Source organism: Dendropsophus ebraccatus, chromosome 2 (genome assembly GCF_027789765.1).
Source record: "Dendropsophus ebraccatus isolate aDenEbr1 chromosome 2, aDenEbr1.pat, whole genome shotgun sequence".
Classification (NCBI taxonomy): domain Eukaryota; kingdom Metazoa; phylum Chordata; class Amphibia; order Anura; family Hylidae; genus Dendropsophus; species Dendropsophus ebraccatus.
The window spans coordinates 70,070,364-70,089,060 of NC_091455.1; the positions used below are offsets into that span (position 1 = coordinate 70,070,364).

General features: G+C 40.0%; 1 protein-coding gene across 3 annotated transcripts in view; it reads right to left on the reverse strand.

Moving 5' to 3' along the window:
* Window positions 1-18,697, reverse strand: part of DLGAP1 (DLG associated protein 1) — a 172,098-nt gene that overhangs the window by 13,859 nt on the left and 139,542 nt on the right. For 2 of the 3 annotated variants that reach the window (XM_069957736.1, XM_069957738.1), the window contains exons 7-9: window positions 13,975-14,399; window positions 4,040-4,131; window positions 1,941-2,093 (exon numbers count right to left, since the gene is read on the reverse strand). In XM_069957736.1, coding sequence (XP_069813837.1) covers window positions 1,941-2,093; window positions 4,040-4,131; window positions 13,975-14,399 — 670 coding nt within the window. Of the gene's footprint in view, window positions 1-1,533; window positions 1,641-1,940; window positions 2,094-4,039; window positions 4,132-13,974; window positions 14,400-18,697 lie in introns of those variants that run through there. The other variant, XM_069957737.1, reaches the window with a different exon arrangement.

An 18,697-nucleotide genomic window follows, 5' to 3' on the forward strand; every position in this document is an offset into this window, starting at 1 on the left:
ATGTATACTATGAGCTATTATAATAAGAGATAAAAGTCATCACACACTAGATGTTAGTTCCATGTCCATCTACCTTCCATAAGGTCTCCTATCCAGTTGTTTACACAAACCCCTTAAGTTATTTCTGCAGCTATTGGGGGCTGTAGGTTTGTATTCTCCATGTCTATTGGCTTACACGGTCTTTATTCACACCACATTTTAGCCCTATGTTCACACTATGTAAAACTACGGCCGTTGTTGCCGATGGCAACAACGGCCGTAGTTTTTGTGCAGTGGAACACAGCCTATTAAGCAATGGCATCCCGGCCGGAGTGTACACACATCGTATACGCTCCGGCCGGGATCTGTGCGGCCCCGCAAATAACTGACAGGTCAGTTTTCTGCGGCCGGAATTCAGTGAATTCCGGCCGCAGAAAGACCTGTCAGTTCACACAGTGAAGCAAGCGGCTCCGGCCACTTTCTTCACTGTGTGCTATGGTAAGCTCTGATGCGGGCGCACGCTGATGCGCCCGCATCAGAGATCTGCGGACGGAAAGATCATCTGGCTGGTACTTAAGTTCCGGCCGAGGTGATCCAGCCAGAGACGGGCCGTTCCGTGACCCGGCCGGGGTCACGGAACGGCCGGTCTCATACGTAGTGTGAACATAGCCTTATACTGCAGTGTCTTCTTTACCTCTGTGGGCCCAACCTAAATTGACCCTCAAAAATAAGGTTATTGTAGGCCGTAATCTGATGGAAATCCTAACATCAGGCTTATTTTTCTTGCTGCACCACCATAGAGAAAAGTATAACACAGTCTCTCTTAAAATTAGTGAGTTATGCATGGACACAACAGGTCATTCACATTAAGAAACAACATAGGACCTTCTCTATTAACTGAAAAATATTGTAGAATAATTAAAAAAGTGGTTTTCTAAACCAAACAATCCCATAAAAAACACATATGGGTCAAATGTGGTGTGAACAAAGACTAACAATGCAACAGACACTAGAGAAATCAGACGTTTAACAATGAAATAAACCAAAGCTTTAGTTTGCCAATTAACCATAGAAAAGTAGAATGTGATGGTTTTAGTTCTGTTATTTTGAAACTTTCCATTGTTTGAGTCTGTATTCTTTTAGGGTAATCCAAAGTGAATAGTGCCAAAGTAGTAGATCACAACAATTTTAGTTAGTTAACAGACTGAATAGATCAGAACATAGGTAGATGCTGGCTACTTACATTGACTTTCTTATAAATATGTTAGAGCTTCTTTAAATCCCAATAATAGTACTACCTTATATTACCTAATAGGATGGAGTTCACAAATTTATTGGCAGATCCAGGAGTATTATTAGTGGAAACCCAACTTCAGTATCAAAAATGAAAGGTGTAGACCTCGTGGGATCGGCATCTGAAGTGAAATGTTTTACAATCGGCAAATGATTCATCTTGTAGGGAAAATATTAAAATATTACCTGAGAATGAACACCCCACCAAAAAGATATAAATAATTACACGTTATAAGTTAAAGGGTTTATTGTGTCCTAGTTTTGAAGGATGGCAGAGGTTCCTTTGCAGTTTTTGTTGCTGTTTTTTGTAGTGAATACCAGGTTCAGTGGTGTTTTCTGTGCTTCCTTATTTTTCTTGGTAGCACCTCCTAGAATGTGCAAGTAAATTTATGATTGCGCTTTACACCGAAATATACCGCAAGCCTTTTTTTTTTTTACAGAATAAAATGCCTTTGCAAACAATTCACTCAGCCACATTGAGAACCAGTTGGTATAGCAAGGAGGAATGAGCCTTGTTCTGTACGTCAGTCAAGGCTCAATCCTACCAGAGCTCACCAGGTTATATAATCCCTATGGTTGCATTGTGATAATATAGAAGAACGATAACAACAACAACTGTACAATTGTAATTATTGTACAGCAAAAATGCTTTGGTAAATGTAACTTACCTTTTTATCAATTGAATCCATCTTTTTCCAGCTATTGGCCTTCAACTGATGAAGTTCATCAAATTTCATACTAATGTTTTCTATTGACAATTGTAGCATATCCCAGAACCCAGCTAAATCCTGAGAAGTAGGTCTTGGATGTGCATTAGGATTCTGCCAAATATAAAGACAATAGGAATTATGTTGTTACTTCTTCATGGTAACTCTCTTAATATCTAAGTACTCAATATAACAGGCAGCCATATGTAATTCTCAAAGAGTTTTACAGAAGAGTTACAGCCCACTCAGTCAATCACTGGCTGGCGGAGAAGGGGCAGCACCACGGCCAGTGATTGGCAGCGAGAGCTGTCATTTTTGTGTCTCAAGAGTGACCGCTTTCTCAGCCCATCACTGGCCGCTGCACTGTCCCTCAGTCAGTGGTTGCCTGAGCGGGCTGGAGGCATCTGAAGACATGGAAGAGGACACCGGGGAGCATGGACAGGTAAGTATAGATTCATTAAGGTTTGGTTTGCTAGCATAACAGGGACAGCATGCCAAGGTGAACATTGTCCAAGTTAAATAACTACCTGGGAAGTGGCACAACAATCATCCAGTGCTACCCTCCTTCTCTACACATATCACCAAATGTTACTAATTGAATGATCATGCTGATTATCTTGTGCACTACTTCTTATTAACAGTTTAGTGCGTCCAGCTGAGAATCCCTATTGGGAGCCAACCCCCTGCTGAGTGCTCGACCTATAATACTGCTTGCTTCTCTAACATTGAGCAGTTTAACAGGGCACCCAACCACAACTGGGGGGGTGGAGGGTCAGATTAGGTAAAGAGATTGTCTGAGGTCATAGCATAAGGGTGGAATTCTCCATTTTAATTTACATTATAGTTTTGTGGCTTTTATAATTACAAATTATGTGTGGTCCTTAGAAAAGCCTATATTTGCTACTGATATACAAATCATTTCTGCATTATTACAGGGTATGATACTCCCTAAAAATTTAGTTATATACTGTTTCAAACAGTGTTCCCTAACCAGTGGCTTTCCATCTGTTGCAGAATTACAACTCTCATCCTGACCTCAGAGCATGATCGGAGTTGCAGATTTGCAACACCCGGAGCGCCATGGGTTGGGAAACACTGCTTTAAAGCATGGGATTATATAAATATCTAAGTTTTACACTTAGATATTTAATTACTAATTGTTGTCATTATACTGTTCTCACAGTATTTTTTTTTTCAGTCCATATGTTTTTCTCTGTATACTGTATACCACCTACTACCTATTGTGAGAAATGTAATAATGTCAGATAAAGAATGTATCAGTGCACCGAATGGAAGGAGTGGTTGTGGGAAGGATTGGGAACTTTTATTGTTTCTGATGCAATTTGTTGTGGGAAGTGTTACCGCCCCTTCTTTGCCATATAATGATGGGGTTTAGTCACTGACTGATTTTGCCATTGGGTGGTATGGATTGCCCTCTGAGGATGCCCTGACGCAAGTCTATCCTTCATCTTCTGATTAACAACATAACTGGCAAAGCATTACCCATCTGCCCAGCTCACCAAGGTGCCCTTGGGAGGAAAGACAACCATTCCAAAAATGTAAACTGAAGTTGGAGTCATAGCTAAGCTGCTGCACTATTTTCCCATTTTAAAATAATATATGACAGATGTGAGGCGAAGAAGAGTAATTCCAGCAATTACTGGGATTTAGGTCATCAGAAGTGTTAATACCTAATAACTAGAGAGGCATGTTATATCAGTGCATTAGTGGAATACAATTATGCATGCTAGCACTGGAGCAAGCATGTCTGGGCAGAAGTACATATGGAAACACAAACAATGTGCTGTGTGCAATACAAGTCATTGATGTTTGCCAGGGAATTGTAATGAGGGGGATTATAAACAGGAAAACTCTCGGTAATTTTAGAGCATGTTGAACCAGACACAATAAAAGGGTGTAGAAATTTCCCAAATAAATAAGCATGCCAGGTCAGCTGCTTGTATTTAGCCACATTTTTTTAAATATTTTTTAAGAAATTTAATACACATGGGAAGCAATAAATTGGTAATGTTATTATATACGATATGGGTTTTACATACCAGGTTTTCCTCACAAAGCTCTCGGAACTGATAGAACTTCTGTGACATCAGGAGCTGGGCACAGCCAACCGCACTGCGAATCTTCTCTAAGACTACAAGAATACAGAAAACAGTTTCATTTGCAATAATGACCATTGAGAAATAACTATGTTACCAGCATTACCAGGATTGTTACAAGCTTTTGGTTACACATTAGTTATATCTCCATGTTGCAGAAAGTGTTGCCTGAGACTGTGTTCATTGACAGCTCAATGCATTGGTAAGCTTGTGGGGGAGGGGACACCTACTCTAGCTTGATTTACAGCCTGACTGCTTGGAGAAGCTTTACAATCAGGCTATCATCAAGGTTGAATGGTGAGAAGAGGGAGCATTGAGCGGGACTGGAAGTCGCTGTATCCTCTCCCCTGTGACTGGATACCAGTTGCAGCAAGTACAATTCAAAGTTCCCTTTCGCTCTATGTATTGTATACAGCCAAGGAGAACAGCGTCAGAGTAATACTTTCCTCACCTGTCCAGTGTGAGGCATGTTAGCACAGCCCCATGTACGTGTGCAAAATTGCACAGTGACAGTATAACTTGTGATGTCAGCGACTAGTGACAGGTCCCAGCAACCAGCCAGGGACCTATCACCACCTCTGTCGGGGATCACTTTAATTGGTCCATCATTAAAGGCCGACCAATCACAGGAAAAAATGACTGAAGGGCTTGGCTTTTGACAACTCTCCTTCTATGACCTGCTCCGCTGTGTGTGGGTTCAGACCTGGAAGAGAAAAACAGCCCTTGCACCAGGCAAGCACAAACACACAGTAACAAGTTAACCCCTTCCTACCCTAATTGTCACTAAAGATGAGCGGACTTTTCAGATTTCTGATTCGTGAGAACCAGAACGATCAGCGTAGGGTTCCCGCTGTCTGCTTGCTCCTTGCAGCGGTTGGATACCTTCTAAGGTACGCCTGGAAAACTGGGATACAGACAATGCCAATGGCTGTATCCCAGTTTTCCAGGCATTCTTTAGAAGGTATCCACCCACTACACGGAGCAAGCAGACAGCAGGAATCCAACGCCGATCGTTCTGGTTCTCACGAACCAGATATCCGAAAAGTCCGCTCATCTCTAATTGTCACCCCTGTCCCCTATTGCTGTATCTAATTGCTGCCCCTGACCCCTATTGCTGTACCCAATAGTCGCCCCTGTCCCCTAGCTCTACCTTATAGTCATCCCTGTGCTCTGTTGCTTTACCTGATCTTCGCTCCATTTAGTATACCTAATCGTCATTCCTGTTAGTGTAACTGATTGTTGCCACTGTTAGGGCCATATTACATGACCCGACATTGCACTGTAAGGGCGCTTACCGAGCCCATACACAGTTCAATTATCATGCAACAATGTCTACATGGACTTTGTTAGTGATGTCTGTGCAGTCCTTCCTTAGGCCTGTTCGGGCCCCATCAGTGTCCTCCAGCTTTTTTCCTGTGTTCCTGCTCACCACAGCCACCTTGGGGACTTCTGATCCTGTCTCTGAAGTGAGAGGCCCCTAGCCAAACACTGGGACAGATGGAACAATGTGCAGAAGTGCTGGAGGCAGCAGCGGTGAGCAGAGAACACAGAAACAAGGCAGCAGGACACCAAGGAGTGTGGTCAGGTAAGTATAATCTTTATTTTTTTCTTTACCCTAGCATCAGCCATCTGCTATGCATTACTATAATGCTGCGTTTACACAGAACGATTATCGTGCGAATTCGCACCATAACGGTCGAATTTGAACGATATTCGTACGTGTAAACGCAGCGAACGATCAACGATTGATCTTTCAACAGGTTCTCAAATTGTCGTTGATCGTTCGCAAAAAATTCGCAGAGCGTTCCATGTGAACAGTCGTTCGCCGATTTAACCAATGTGTGAGATAGGCTTTAAGCGATGGCAAAACGAATTTCCGTACAATATATTGTACCGTCTAAGCGCTCATCATTATGAATGTTACTCATCGTTAATCGTACAATCGGGTGAATTATCATTCCGTGTAAACGTAGCATTACTATTACTGATGATGTATAAACAAGTTAAAAGATAACGATCAGCCGATGATCGTTTCTTCAGCTGATTCTTGTCTTTATTACACGGAGCAATAATCTGTTACAATAAATGACCCTGATTGGCCAGATTATCACTCCGCTTAATAGGGCCCTAAGTGTATATGATCTTTGCTCCTGTTACTGTACATACAATTTTAAAAATTTGCTGCTGAACTTCTGAGCCGTTTAACATCCTAAAACGTAAAAGGACCTTTAGCAAATAATGCCGACATAGATTATACATATAGTAAATGTGAATTTGTGTTGTTACAAGCATAGAATTTTTAAATCTGGAAAAATGCTATTTTTTTAGGACATTTTAGAGTTTTTCACATTGAGGCTGGGTTCACACTACGTATGTATTTCAGTCAGTATTGTGGTCCTCATATTGCAACCAAAAAACAGAAAGGATCTGTTCACACAATGTTGAAATTGAGTGGATGGCCGCCATATAACAGTAAGTAACTGCCATTATTTCAGTATAACAGCCGTTGTTTTAAAATAACAGCAAATATTTGCCATTAAATGACGGCCATCCACTCAATTTCAACATTGTGTGAACAGAGCCTTTCTGTGTTTTTAATCCACTCCTGGTTTTGGTTGCAATATGAGGACCACAATACTGACTGAAATATACGTAGTGTGAACCCAGCCTAAAAAGTATTGGCCAACTTGAAGTATATTTTGTCACGAGAAAACAGAATCACTTGGATAGGTTTAAATTTCACAAACTTATTAGTATATAAGACGAGACCGGTCAGATTTGTAAAATAGGGCTTGGTCCTTAACACCAAAAGTGGTTGTAGAGTAAAGGGGCTAATATAGTACTATATCCTAAATGAATACTATTCCACACACATATAGGGTTGCAGCCTGGCAATCCTGGGCTTAAATCCTAACAAAGACAACATTTGTATATTTGTTTTACCCATGTTTGCATGGGTTTCCTCTCACTCTCCAAAAGCATACTGATAGACTCCTTGCCATCTTAGGAAGCTGCCCTATTTTATGTGAATATTTGAAACAAGGTCATTAGTATTGTGAATAAGGGACTTTGCTGTGCAACTGTATAAAGTATATAAATATTATATTTATACAATGTGGTTTGATAAAGAATATTCTATATAATTTCATGTAATTTAAAAACATACTGATATAAACAATGTCAATTTTTGTATAGTATTGCAAACTAGGTTGGTGCTATATACAGTATGCAACAAGAATGAAATAGGATCAGCAAACAGCATCCTCTAGTTTACTTTTATGCTGTGGAATCTTTACTATTGTATGTGTTCACAAGTCTGCACCATAAAGAAACGTGCACCTGTAGACTTACTTAGAACCCCATTCCTTCTACTATAAAAGTAATTAGATTAAAGAAGGACATAATTGATTCCTTACTTTGTTAACTGCAGAGGATAACCACAGAAATGGAATGGTATCTGGTTAAGCATTGTCAGTAAATCTGCCTCGCTGTGCTGTTACTAGGAAGCTAATAATGTCAAGAATGCTTTTATCTTTGCAAGTCTGAACTGACTGCTGTGCTTTCAAGACAGACAGAAGGCTCTTCAGTCTCCAAGTAAAGGAAGGTGAGCACCTCATCTTCTGACGTCTAACACTCGGGCGGTCAGTAACTTTCTATATGAATCCCCAGTTGTTTCTTATTGGTGTCTACATTCTAAAAGACTTGTGTACTTCAAAATTAAGTGGCCAAACATACTAGTAACCTTGTAGATTGTAAGCGCTCATGGGCAAGGTCCTCTCTCCCTATGTAATAGTCAGTCAATTACTTAATGTTTGTCGTCTATTCTCGATTTTACATTATGATTTGTATGTTAACGCCCATGTACACAGCGCTCTGGAGTCAGGAATGCTTTTAAAAATAATAATAATAATAATAATAATAATAATAATAATAGCCACATATTCTTATATATTATATTTATAATAATAATATTTATTTGTTTAGCGCCAACAGATTTGTCAGTGCTCACTATTCTATTTCTCATCAATGAAATATTTGTAGCCCATAAATATACGCGGGCATCTCTTGTACATGTGGGTGCATATGACTTGTACACGTACCATTTGTGTTTCTAGGCTAAAATACTAGCTATTGAGTTTATCAAGCAGTTTAGCTGCCAGTGAGATAATGGCACACAGATCCCTGCAGTGTTACAGGCTGTTGTCAAGTTGTAATGAGCTAGCTCCATGAAGCAGCTGTTTCACACAAGGGCTGCTTTGTCCTACAAAGGCCTGGATCATTTTAATGGGAGTGGCCAGGCTTCATGTTAGCTGCAGCAGTTCAAGGAAAATAGATTCAATACAATGCAGATTTTCTGTAGCGGGACCCTCTAGTAAAACTACACGAGCTGATTAGCTGTAGAAGCGGGGTAGCTGGGGGGTTTTATTGTATAGAACTTAAATACAACATCTGTGGCAAACATGGGTTAGTACTAAAAAATATAATCAAGGCCAACGCTGTCTACAAAGTTGTGTTAACTCCTGAAACATGACGGTATCTGCAGAATATGCACATGGTATAAGACTGGTGTGTAACCCAGTGTGGGGGTCTAGGACATGTTAGAAAGGGGATGGGGGCCATTCAGTAACTGTCATAGTAATCTCTGCCTCCTACCATGTGCTGATCAGAACTGTCATGTTAGGATTTGCTTTCCAAGTACATGGAGAAATCTGCAAATCTTAGGTTCTCGTTATGAGATCGGCACCAGACTTTCTGTGCTGTTTTCTGCTCTACAAATTGGACCATATATTATGTATTATTTTGCCTCTTTTTACTTATTGTATGTCGCTCAGTTCATTAAAATTGTAATTTACCTCAATTCTTGATCTAAGAGGTCAGACCTGTTACCCCCTGTCCTGTGAAAAATGGATACCTTTTGGAATTAGGGATAGCCTTTTATTGCAACTGTGATGTATTTTTGAATATTTTTGTAAATATTTTTGCTGCAGCTTTTGATGAGAGTTGTGGGACAAAGCCAGTAGTGGATTCAAAGTGAATGGTATATATAAAGGCTGGCCATACACATAGGATAGCTGTTTGCTGAACGTTTATCTAGCTATTACCTATCTTTCCTGACCCCCCTACACTTGTATACTCAGCTTGGCTAAGTGTGCATGTGTTCTCAACAAGGAGTGGGTAGAGAGCATTGAACACATGAGACCCTGACTGATCAAAAGATTGGACGTGTCCCTTTTATGACAGTGGCCATTTAAGCCCACTTATAATTTTTCTAGTGATCTAAGTGGTAGTGACAGTCACTAATGTCAGACTAACACTATACTGCAGTGGCAATATGACCCATAAAGAGAGCAGAAAAACAGTCGCGTTCTGTCCAGGCTTCTATTCTGTGGTGAGTCTGTTGTTTTTGTTAGGAGAACTACCACTGCAGCTTTTGAGCCAAAGCCAGGCTCCGGCCATTGTGTGCAATGGTATACTGGGATGCAGGCACACACAGGTGCGCTCCATCCCAGCCGGGAGGATCTTCACTAACAAGGCCGGGTCACAGAATGGCCGGTGTCTTACGCTGTGTGAACCTGGCCTTAGATTGGGTGCCAAAACTGCAGGGACAATTTTCCAAACACAACTTCTGGGTGTGAAGACAGTCTGCAAGTGTTTCCGCCTTTTGAAAGACACTGCTCGAACTCCTGGCTGACTAATATATAGCCAGTTCCAAGTTTCTTTTATAAATATCAGCAGCACATATAGTACTTAAAATGTAAAGAGAAAAAAACTTTATAATATACTAAATTTATCAGTACTGTTTTTTTTTTTACCTGACCTGGCTGCCTGCTGTTCTGTCAGTCTCTGCTCATAATGATATCTTGTTAAGGTGCGTTTACACGTAACGATTATCATGCGAATTTGCGCGATACTGATCGAATTCGAACGATAATCGTACGTGTAAACGCAGCGAACGATCAAACGACGAACGAGAAATCGTTCATTTTGATCTTTCAACATGTTATCAAATCGTCGTTCGTCGTTCGCAAAAAATTCGCAGATCGTTCCGTGTGAACAGTCGTTCGCCGATTTAACCAATGTGCGAGATAGGCTTAAGCGATCGCAACACGATCGCAAAACGATTTTATGTACGATATATCGAACCGTCTAAACGCTGATCGTTATGAAAAAAAACCGTTACTCCGACATCGTTAATCGTACGATCGGGCCAATTATCGTTTCGTGTAAACGCACCATTACATCCTCACATACATTTGGAGCAGAGAGAACAGCGACTAGTCAGCACTGGTGCTGAGGAAATGAAGCAGTATTGATAAAGTATATTACAAAGTTTTTTATTCTTACATTTTATGCCCCTAGAGAGAAAAGTTCTGAAATCTCAGAAAAGAAAACCCAAAAGAGCGAAGGGCTTCTTCACATGCAGCTTCTTTATCATTGTCTGGAAGCCACAGCAGCAAGTTATCCTGTATAACTCTAGTGTATACTCTTAGCCTTAGTAAAAGCCTTTCCTGGGGGACCACCCAGTGGGAAGAGGTAACATATCTTGTAGCTTAAATATGATAACTAATGCTTATACTGCACAGGTTCCTGAGTGGTCAGACCACATGTTTTCAGCAAATGCCCTTTTTGTATTTAATTCTTTAACTTCTGTAGTATAACAGGCATGGAAAAAAGTTACTGCTAACAATGGGGAGTAAATGTCTTCTAGCTATGTGAAAACGTCATAGTGGTTTGAAAGACAGATTGCTTACATATGTATCCAGTTACATCCAGACACCCATCCTGACACAAAGCATAACATAAACACTAAATCCCACAGCCCCACCATCATGTTTTATGTATGTCAAATCACCATATAGAATAGATTATATATGTGTATGTGTATACACCAATGCCTAGATGTTAACTAGAATGACCCTATGATGACTATGATGGTATCGAGATATAAATAGGCAATGATACAAAATCAGTGCGGCTTCATACATAACATAAAAGAAATAAAAGCAACAAAAAAAATAATAATTTTAAAGGATAAAAGCTTCTAATACAGTGCTTTATAACATCAAGGAACAGCAAGTGCAACATTAAAAATTTCAAAGAAGTGGTGGTAGGTGTAAATAAGTGTTGACATGGCAGGAGTTCAGACCAGAGCTAGTTATCTAGGATGTAAGGCTCCAGTTGACAGATGGTGCTGGAGTAATGTAGGACAAGCAGAACGGAATTCCATTAGTAGGAAACAGCCAATGGTGTCAGAGGGCAATGATAATGATCAGGGCAGAAGGAAGGTAACAGGGGGAAGGAGGCTTGTGGGAGACATGTGGAGATGAAGTGTCAGCTTCTGACAGAGTGTAAAGTCTTTTCATGGTAGGAGAGCTGTATTTGTCCAGGTTGGGATGGTCAGTGCTACAATAAAAGTCTGGCGGCAGGAAATTTCATTAGTGATGAAAGCATCAGGACACGCATGATCAATAGGCTCTGTGCAAAGTCTCCACATTTGTTGTCTTTTTAGGTGTGTATTTTTTTTGTTATGTAAAACTTGAACTGCTAGATATTTAAAACCTGTCTTACATGTGGAGATATACAGGTCAATGAACCGAGGATTCTAGATGTTGTTATTTCAAACCACAATATGACCCAACCATTACATTTGTGTGCTACCACAATATACTTTTCTATAGAAGCAATTGTACGAACAGTTTTTTACAAGTGCTTTTTTAAGAATGAACACATTTTCCTTGTGGTCAGTCGTAGAAGTTGTGTAGTCATTACAGTCAATGAGCAGTGACACAATGAGAGTGCAAATATAGTACTAGTCACTAGTGGGAGTATTGGGAATATCAGGTGAGCTATAGATACACAAAAACAAAAAATCATTTCCTGGGCTCTGTAAAGGAAGCCTCTCCTTCTATAGCCTTATTTTAAGTAATGGTTACTATACTGGTGATTATTTGACAGATAAACTTCGGTTGTGCTCATGCTGTGTATTTTGAGGCTACAAAATAAAGCCTGTGTTACTAGTCTTTAGATGCCTGTCTTAAGTTTTTTTCTGGCAAGAGTGTTGATTGATAAAAAAAAGAAGCATCAAAAACACTGGACATTGGGGGGCATTTACTATTGTTGCGCCCCTGGTGTATCCCCCACACGCCCAATGGGTGGAAAATGTGGAGAGGGGGCAAGGCGGGAAGAAAGCATGGCTTCCTCCCCACCTGATTTACCATGCATGCTCGAAGGCGTAAATCATGGCAGAAATCTACACCTGCTCAGGAGCAGAAGAAGATTACTGTGCCCACCTTATGGCTGGCACGGGTTAGGCCGGTTTCACTAATTGGTGTGCACCTCTTAGTGAATCCGGTGGAGCTATTGTGGACGGGGCCTAATTTAAGATCGGTGTACGAGTACTGGTCTTCATAAATGTTCCCAATTATGTTTTTAGGAGATGAGAGGCCAAGACAAGAAGCCCACACTTATTGTTACACCTGGCGTATTTATAGCTATAAGAAAATTCAATTAATTAACATGAACATAAAATAAACACTTTATGCCTCAAAATACACTTAAAAAACTATAGGAGAGATTTATCAAACTGGTGTAAAGTAGAATTTTCTTAGTTGCCCCTAGCAACCAATCAGATTCCACCTTTTATTCCTCACAGATTCCTTGGAAAATAAAATTTTTTATCTGATTGGTTGCTAGGGACAATTCTACTTCACACCAGTTTGATAAATCTCCCCCAATGTGTCTATGAGTGGCAAAGAGGGAGGAGAAAGAGGGAACAAAACTAACCAAGAAAGTTCACTACTCCTTACATATGCAAGATGGATTGTGCCTCAAATATTGAAACCTGCAGGTTTAGCACCATGCATAGAATTGTAACAAATATAAATTGGGCCAAGGTGCAAACTAGATGCAGCTCTTGAAGAAAAGTGGTGTTGTTTCTGGATTTAAAGGGGTTATCCACTTGGCCACTTTTGCACCACTCTTGTCTCCAGATGGTAAACGTGGTAATGTTTTTGTAATGCTGGATAACCCCTTTAAGCATGCATTTTTTTCTCCTTCATCTCATAACCTGTTTAAAGAAAATCTTTAAAATAGGGAATCCTAACCCGCTGATAGATTCTAATAGGAGGCCTTGGACAGTTACTATTGTGGTGCAATTTCTATGAATTTTCTTTTTACTGTTATGCTAATCAAACAATTTGGTGCTTGAGGTGGTTCTTTATCTCTATGAAAAGCCCCCCCCCCCTGCTAATTCCTCTAGCAAAGCCCCCTCAGCCATCACTGCAGAGGGACAGCTCAGTATTCATTAGGGGGCATCACGAAAGGAGTGGACAGGCCGCCATTTTGCTGCACTGAGAGGTAAAGGACCACCCCAATGCACCAAACAGGCTAATTATCATAACAGTAATACATATTTGATAGAAAATCAACACAATGGACTGCTATAATAGTCATGCATCTCTTTGCAACATCCCCAAGCAGATTCCCTTGAATGATCAGAGAGTGACTAGTAAGAAGGGGAAAAAACAAGATGTACAAGCTTCCTACAACAATAGGTTTACACATATATGAACTCATGGAAAAGGGAAGGAAAAACTGATCTTATTTTTAGGAATGAATGACAGTTCTAAACTTCAAAGTCAAATGTAAAAACACATAGTTGTACTGCAAAGTACTTTCTACCCAGTAGGTACTTTCCATACTCACATGGAAACATTTGCTTACTATTTAAATTATGGTTTTGCACCTTTTGGAAATATATCTCTCTTTCATCATTTCACATAAAAAGTTAAAGTCAATGGTAATGTGCATCCATGTGCTATGCAGTAAAGAATGGCTGACAACATAAACAAATATGGTAGGCCTTATAAAGTACTTACTAGGATCAGGCAGATCATTTTCCTGTTCTTCTCTTTCCATTTGTTGGCACCAACCTTCCATTCTATCTTTTTCTGCTTGAAGAAGCTTTAAAAACCAATGTCCATCTCTATGACAAACTGATCTGTGAACTGCTTCCAGTGGATCCTCTGTAATAGAGTCAATCCAAGGGTCTGGAGGAGGTAGTATGGAAGGGTCAAAATCAGCATCAAAGTCCTCCTCCACTGCACAGGCATGGTAATGGTTGCCTGAGCCCTGGATGCTGACTGTGGAGGTACATGCATCTCTTGAATACTGTTTGGTCAGTGGCCGACTATATTGAAACTCCTGGTCAGCCAGCTCCACTGGACATTCAAAGTGCTCCCTGAGGTCCAAATCTGCTTGCACAGCAGCAGTAACACTGTTTGACCGGGTCAGCCTGCGCAACCTTTAATAAAGAGATAAATGGAAAATTATTCATATAGCACACATAGCACAGTCCATTATCATCTCAACAATTTGCTAAAAACAAAATCACAGAACTTTAAAAGCAATTTATATGCAATTTTGCTTTTATGAATGCATGTATTAGCATTTATAAACTTCCCATAACTTATGGGTAAGTGCTAAGTGTAACAAAAGGCAACAAAAAACAGAAATGCAGCGCAAAAAAAACAATGGACATTGTACAAGACATTGGAGGCATACAGAGGTGCGGTACATACACTCATGTGGGTGCCCTTTGACAGCTGTGTGCAATACACAGCCCCATAATGGATTTTCCACTGTGCAGAAAATCAGCAGCAACATATCTGCACTGTTTAACCATAACCTTAAAAAACAATACAAAAAATCCTAACTGATGTAATGTAACTAGAATTCCCATATCTGAAACATTGCATTTCTAGCCTGTTTGCTTTTTATTTTTCTATACGGCACTATTTGTAACTTGTCATGTACAGTACATGTTAGCAGAGACGTCAGACTGCATGCCCAGAGGGCAATCTTTTAGTGTATAGGAAACCAGAAGCATAATTGCCATTTGCTGATGTCATTGTTATAACACGTGACACAAATACATACAGGTGAAAATGGCTGCTGAAAAAATGCTTCCATATAAGTAAAAGACGACTGGTTAAATATTTACAGTGTAAACCATCTTTATTGTTATTTTACATGCAGAAGAGCTATGTGGCATGGTCTGTACAGGTCATAGCATACTATTACAATATAAACAGAAAGTTTTGCAGGTTACGGAAAGTGGATCAGATATTTGTGATTCATGTCTGAACCTGCTCGATTTTATACAAACAAAATTCTCTACAAAATAAACATTGCAGGATGTGCTATGCAGTGTATTAGCTATAGATCCCCTTCTGCGCAGCAATTGACTTGTAGCTTAGGTTACATTATGCAAACGAAAACATTTATCAGTATCACAAAAGGTGACACCACAACTGTCTGCAGCGCTCCGCATCCTGTCCTCTGTTTGCATTCCTCTTTTGATAAGTCAGGTCTGTCACTCACAGATAAATCTGTTTCTTTGAATGTGCGTGGGAACATAGGTAGAGAGAATGTACATGCTTTACTGTAACATGAGCCAAAGTGCTGGAGTTCTATAGAAGCAATAAAGCTACAGTTATGCAGACCAGTCAGGTCAATAAAGGTGCAGAGCACACATGTGGCCTCTGATGTAGAATTGTACATGTGTATAAAACTTTAAAGGGGTTGTCCAGCGAAAATCTTTTTCTTTAAAATCAACTGGTGTCATAAAGTTATATACATTTGTAATTTACTTCTATTAAAGAATCTCAAGTCCTCCCATACTTATCAGCTGTTGTATGTCATGCAGGAAATGTTTTTTTTATTTTCAGGCTGACACAGTGCTCTCTGCTGACATCTCTGGCCGAGACAGGAACTGTCTTGAGTAGGAGAGGTTTTCTATGTGGATTCATAGAAAACCAAGACAGAGTTCCTGTCTCGGCCACAAGTGTCAGCAGAGAGCAGTGAGTCAGACTGAAAATAAAAAAACATTTCCTGCATGACATACAGCAGCTAATAAGTATGGGAAGACTTTTAAATAGAAGTAAATTACAAAACAATATAACTTTCTGATATCAGTTGATTTGAAAGAAAAAGATTTTCGCTTGTCAATATGACTACATGGACTTTCTCAGCAAACATTGAGATCCATGCTTAACCAAAGTCACCATCATGGGTCACTGAGATAAACTTTTCTACTGCCAAGGTGTCATAAACTGGAGAATGTTTCCTACTGATCATCAGCAGAGACTTAACTAGGAGAACAAAATGTTGTCAGCTGCATGAATGTTTATGACCTTTTAATTTATATATACAAATATCTATCTATATTATTTTCTATAATTAACAGTAATGGTAAAATGTGAGGCAAATAATTGCTGTTATTTTAAAACAACTGACATTGTTTTGAAATTACGGTCGTTATTTGCCATTAAATGGCAACCTTTCACTAAATTTCAACAGTGTGTGAACATAGCCTTTCTGTGTTTGCAATCCACTCCTGGTTTTGGTTGAAAAATACTGAGCAAAATACTGTGTGGGAACATAGCCTAGAAAAGAAAATCTCTGCATGCACTATCAATAATGCAGGGGCCCGTTTCTCTATGGGAGGGCTCGCCCGCCTCTGCTATCCGGGCTGTCCGCTCAAAGAATTGACATGTCAATTCTTTGAGCGGACAGCCATGGAGAGCAGAGACGTGCAAGCTGGGGCGCAACTACCACTGTAGCAGCCATGGGGCCTAACGCATCAGGGGGCTTCGTTGCCCGCTCTTGCAATAGACTGGGCCCCCCGAGCTGTCATCATTTGCAGCACCAGGTGGCCAAGCAAGGCTCTCAGGTTCTGCAATCTCAGTCCCTTTAACTGCAATTGCTTCTGATGAATGCTTGCAGTTTTGCTTTGACTAGACTTGACGGCTTAGTGGTCAGTCAGGAAGGGGGGGGGGGGCAATCAAAAGCTTGCTATGGGGCCCAGTCATTTCTAGCTACGCCACTTGTGCGAGCCCTCCCATAGAAAAACAGTGTCACACTGAGGCAGGTGGGATTCTGCGGTGGAGAGTTCCGCAGCGGAATTCCAACTGGCCCTTACCATTATTGTTGTGTGCAATGGTCCAAAAAAGTTTATGATGCAAATGTTGACTTTTGTTCTGTGGCATATGTTCTGTACAGAAGAAATGAGCCCCTTTAATGGACTCAAGGAACCTCAGTCCAACACTGCCTGTTCTTAGATTTCTGCCCACGTAAGACTACACAGATTGTCGCAGTGTTTATTTGGTACTTTGTATTTCATTCAGTTACATGTTTATACATATTGTACATGCTGGTTGGTTGCTCTGCTCAGTATTTCATCTATGGTTGACTAGAATCCTTTGATCTCCTGCCCAGGGTTGATTCTTTATTTAGACAATACCACATTTTATCAATAACACAAAGTTATAACAAAGAAATGCAATGTATTTTGTGCCACAATGGACATGGAGTTACTTGTTGATATAGTAAAAGCCTTCTGACATTGAACGTTGTTTACTACAGACGTCTAATAGAAAATTCAGTTTGCAATGAACAATTCTACTGAAATATATATATATATATATATATATATATATATATTTATATTTATACATTCTGTATTGTACTTATATATACAGTATATATATATATATATATATATATATATATACTGTATTGTACTTTTATTAATGTATGCGTGCTGCACATGAATAAGGTTACAAAAATGTGAAGGACAAAAAAACTGCTTGTTGCGGCTTAGGGAATACAGCTAAAATATTCATTAAAGAATTTGTAGGATTCTGTAAATGATAATTACAGTAGGTAACATAGTTATTTCATTTTCTAGCTTCCTTTTACAATAAGATGTAATTTATGGAGTTGTTAAGTTGTTAAATGGGGTTTTCGGAATTCTTCTGTTTTTAAATTTGGTCCGATGATTGAACCAGTATATATAAAAAACAAACCTTATCTACTCTCCCCCTCCCCCCCCCCCCCCACACACACACCAACCACTGGCCTCACGCAGAAATAAACTTGATTGACTGTAGTATTTACTGAGCAATGTATCTGGGAAAGACAAGTGACAACTAGTGTTGCTTCCACAGCTCTGACATGCGGTGTCACTGGGGGTCATGCAATGATACACTCCCACTCATGCTACCCAATTAGGCATTCAGGAATTTTAAAAAGCTGGGTTACAACAACTGCTAGATGAATAAATAAGGCCATTTTTAGGTAATATTTTTATTTTTAAGGGAAACTAATCTTTGAACAGTTTTTTCCCAGGTAAATACAGGATAGGTCATCAATCACTGATCAACAGGGTGCCACCAATCAAGTGTTCAGAGCCCGCACCACACAGTTGGCTCCACTCACAGTGTAGCAGTGGCGACACATAACTGCAGCTCAGCTCCTATTCAAGTGAATGGGAACTGAGCTGCAGAAACCAGGTCTGGCCACTACACAGTGAAAGAGACAGCTGCTTCCAGCTCTGTTCACTGTGCAGGCGGATGCTGAACAGCGGATCGGTGGGATGCTATAGACTAATAGGACAAATCTAAAAAATATAAGGTCTAATATTATTTGTGTATTAGCAGCGCAGAATCATGTTTATAAAGCCATAGACACCATTCTATGCATGGGCGGATTCCACATGGATTGTGGAATCAGGCCGCCCATAGAATGGTGTCTATGGAG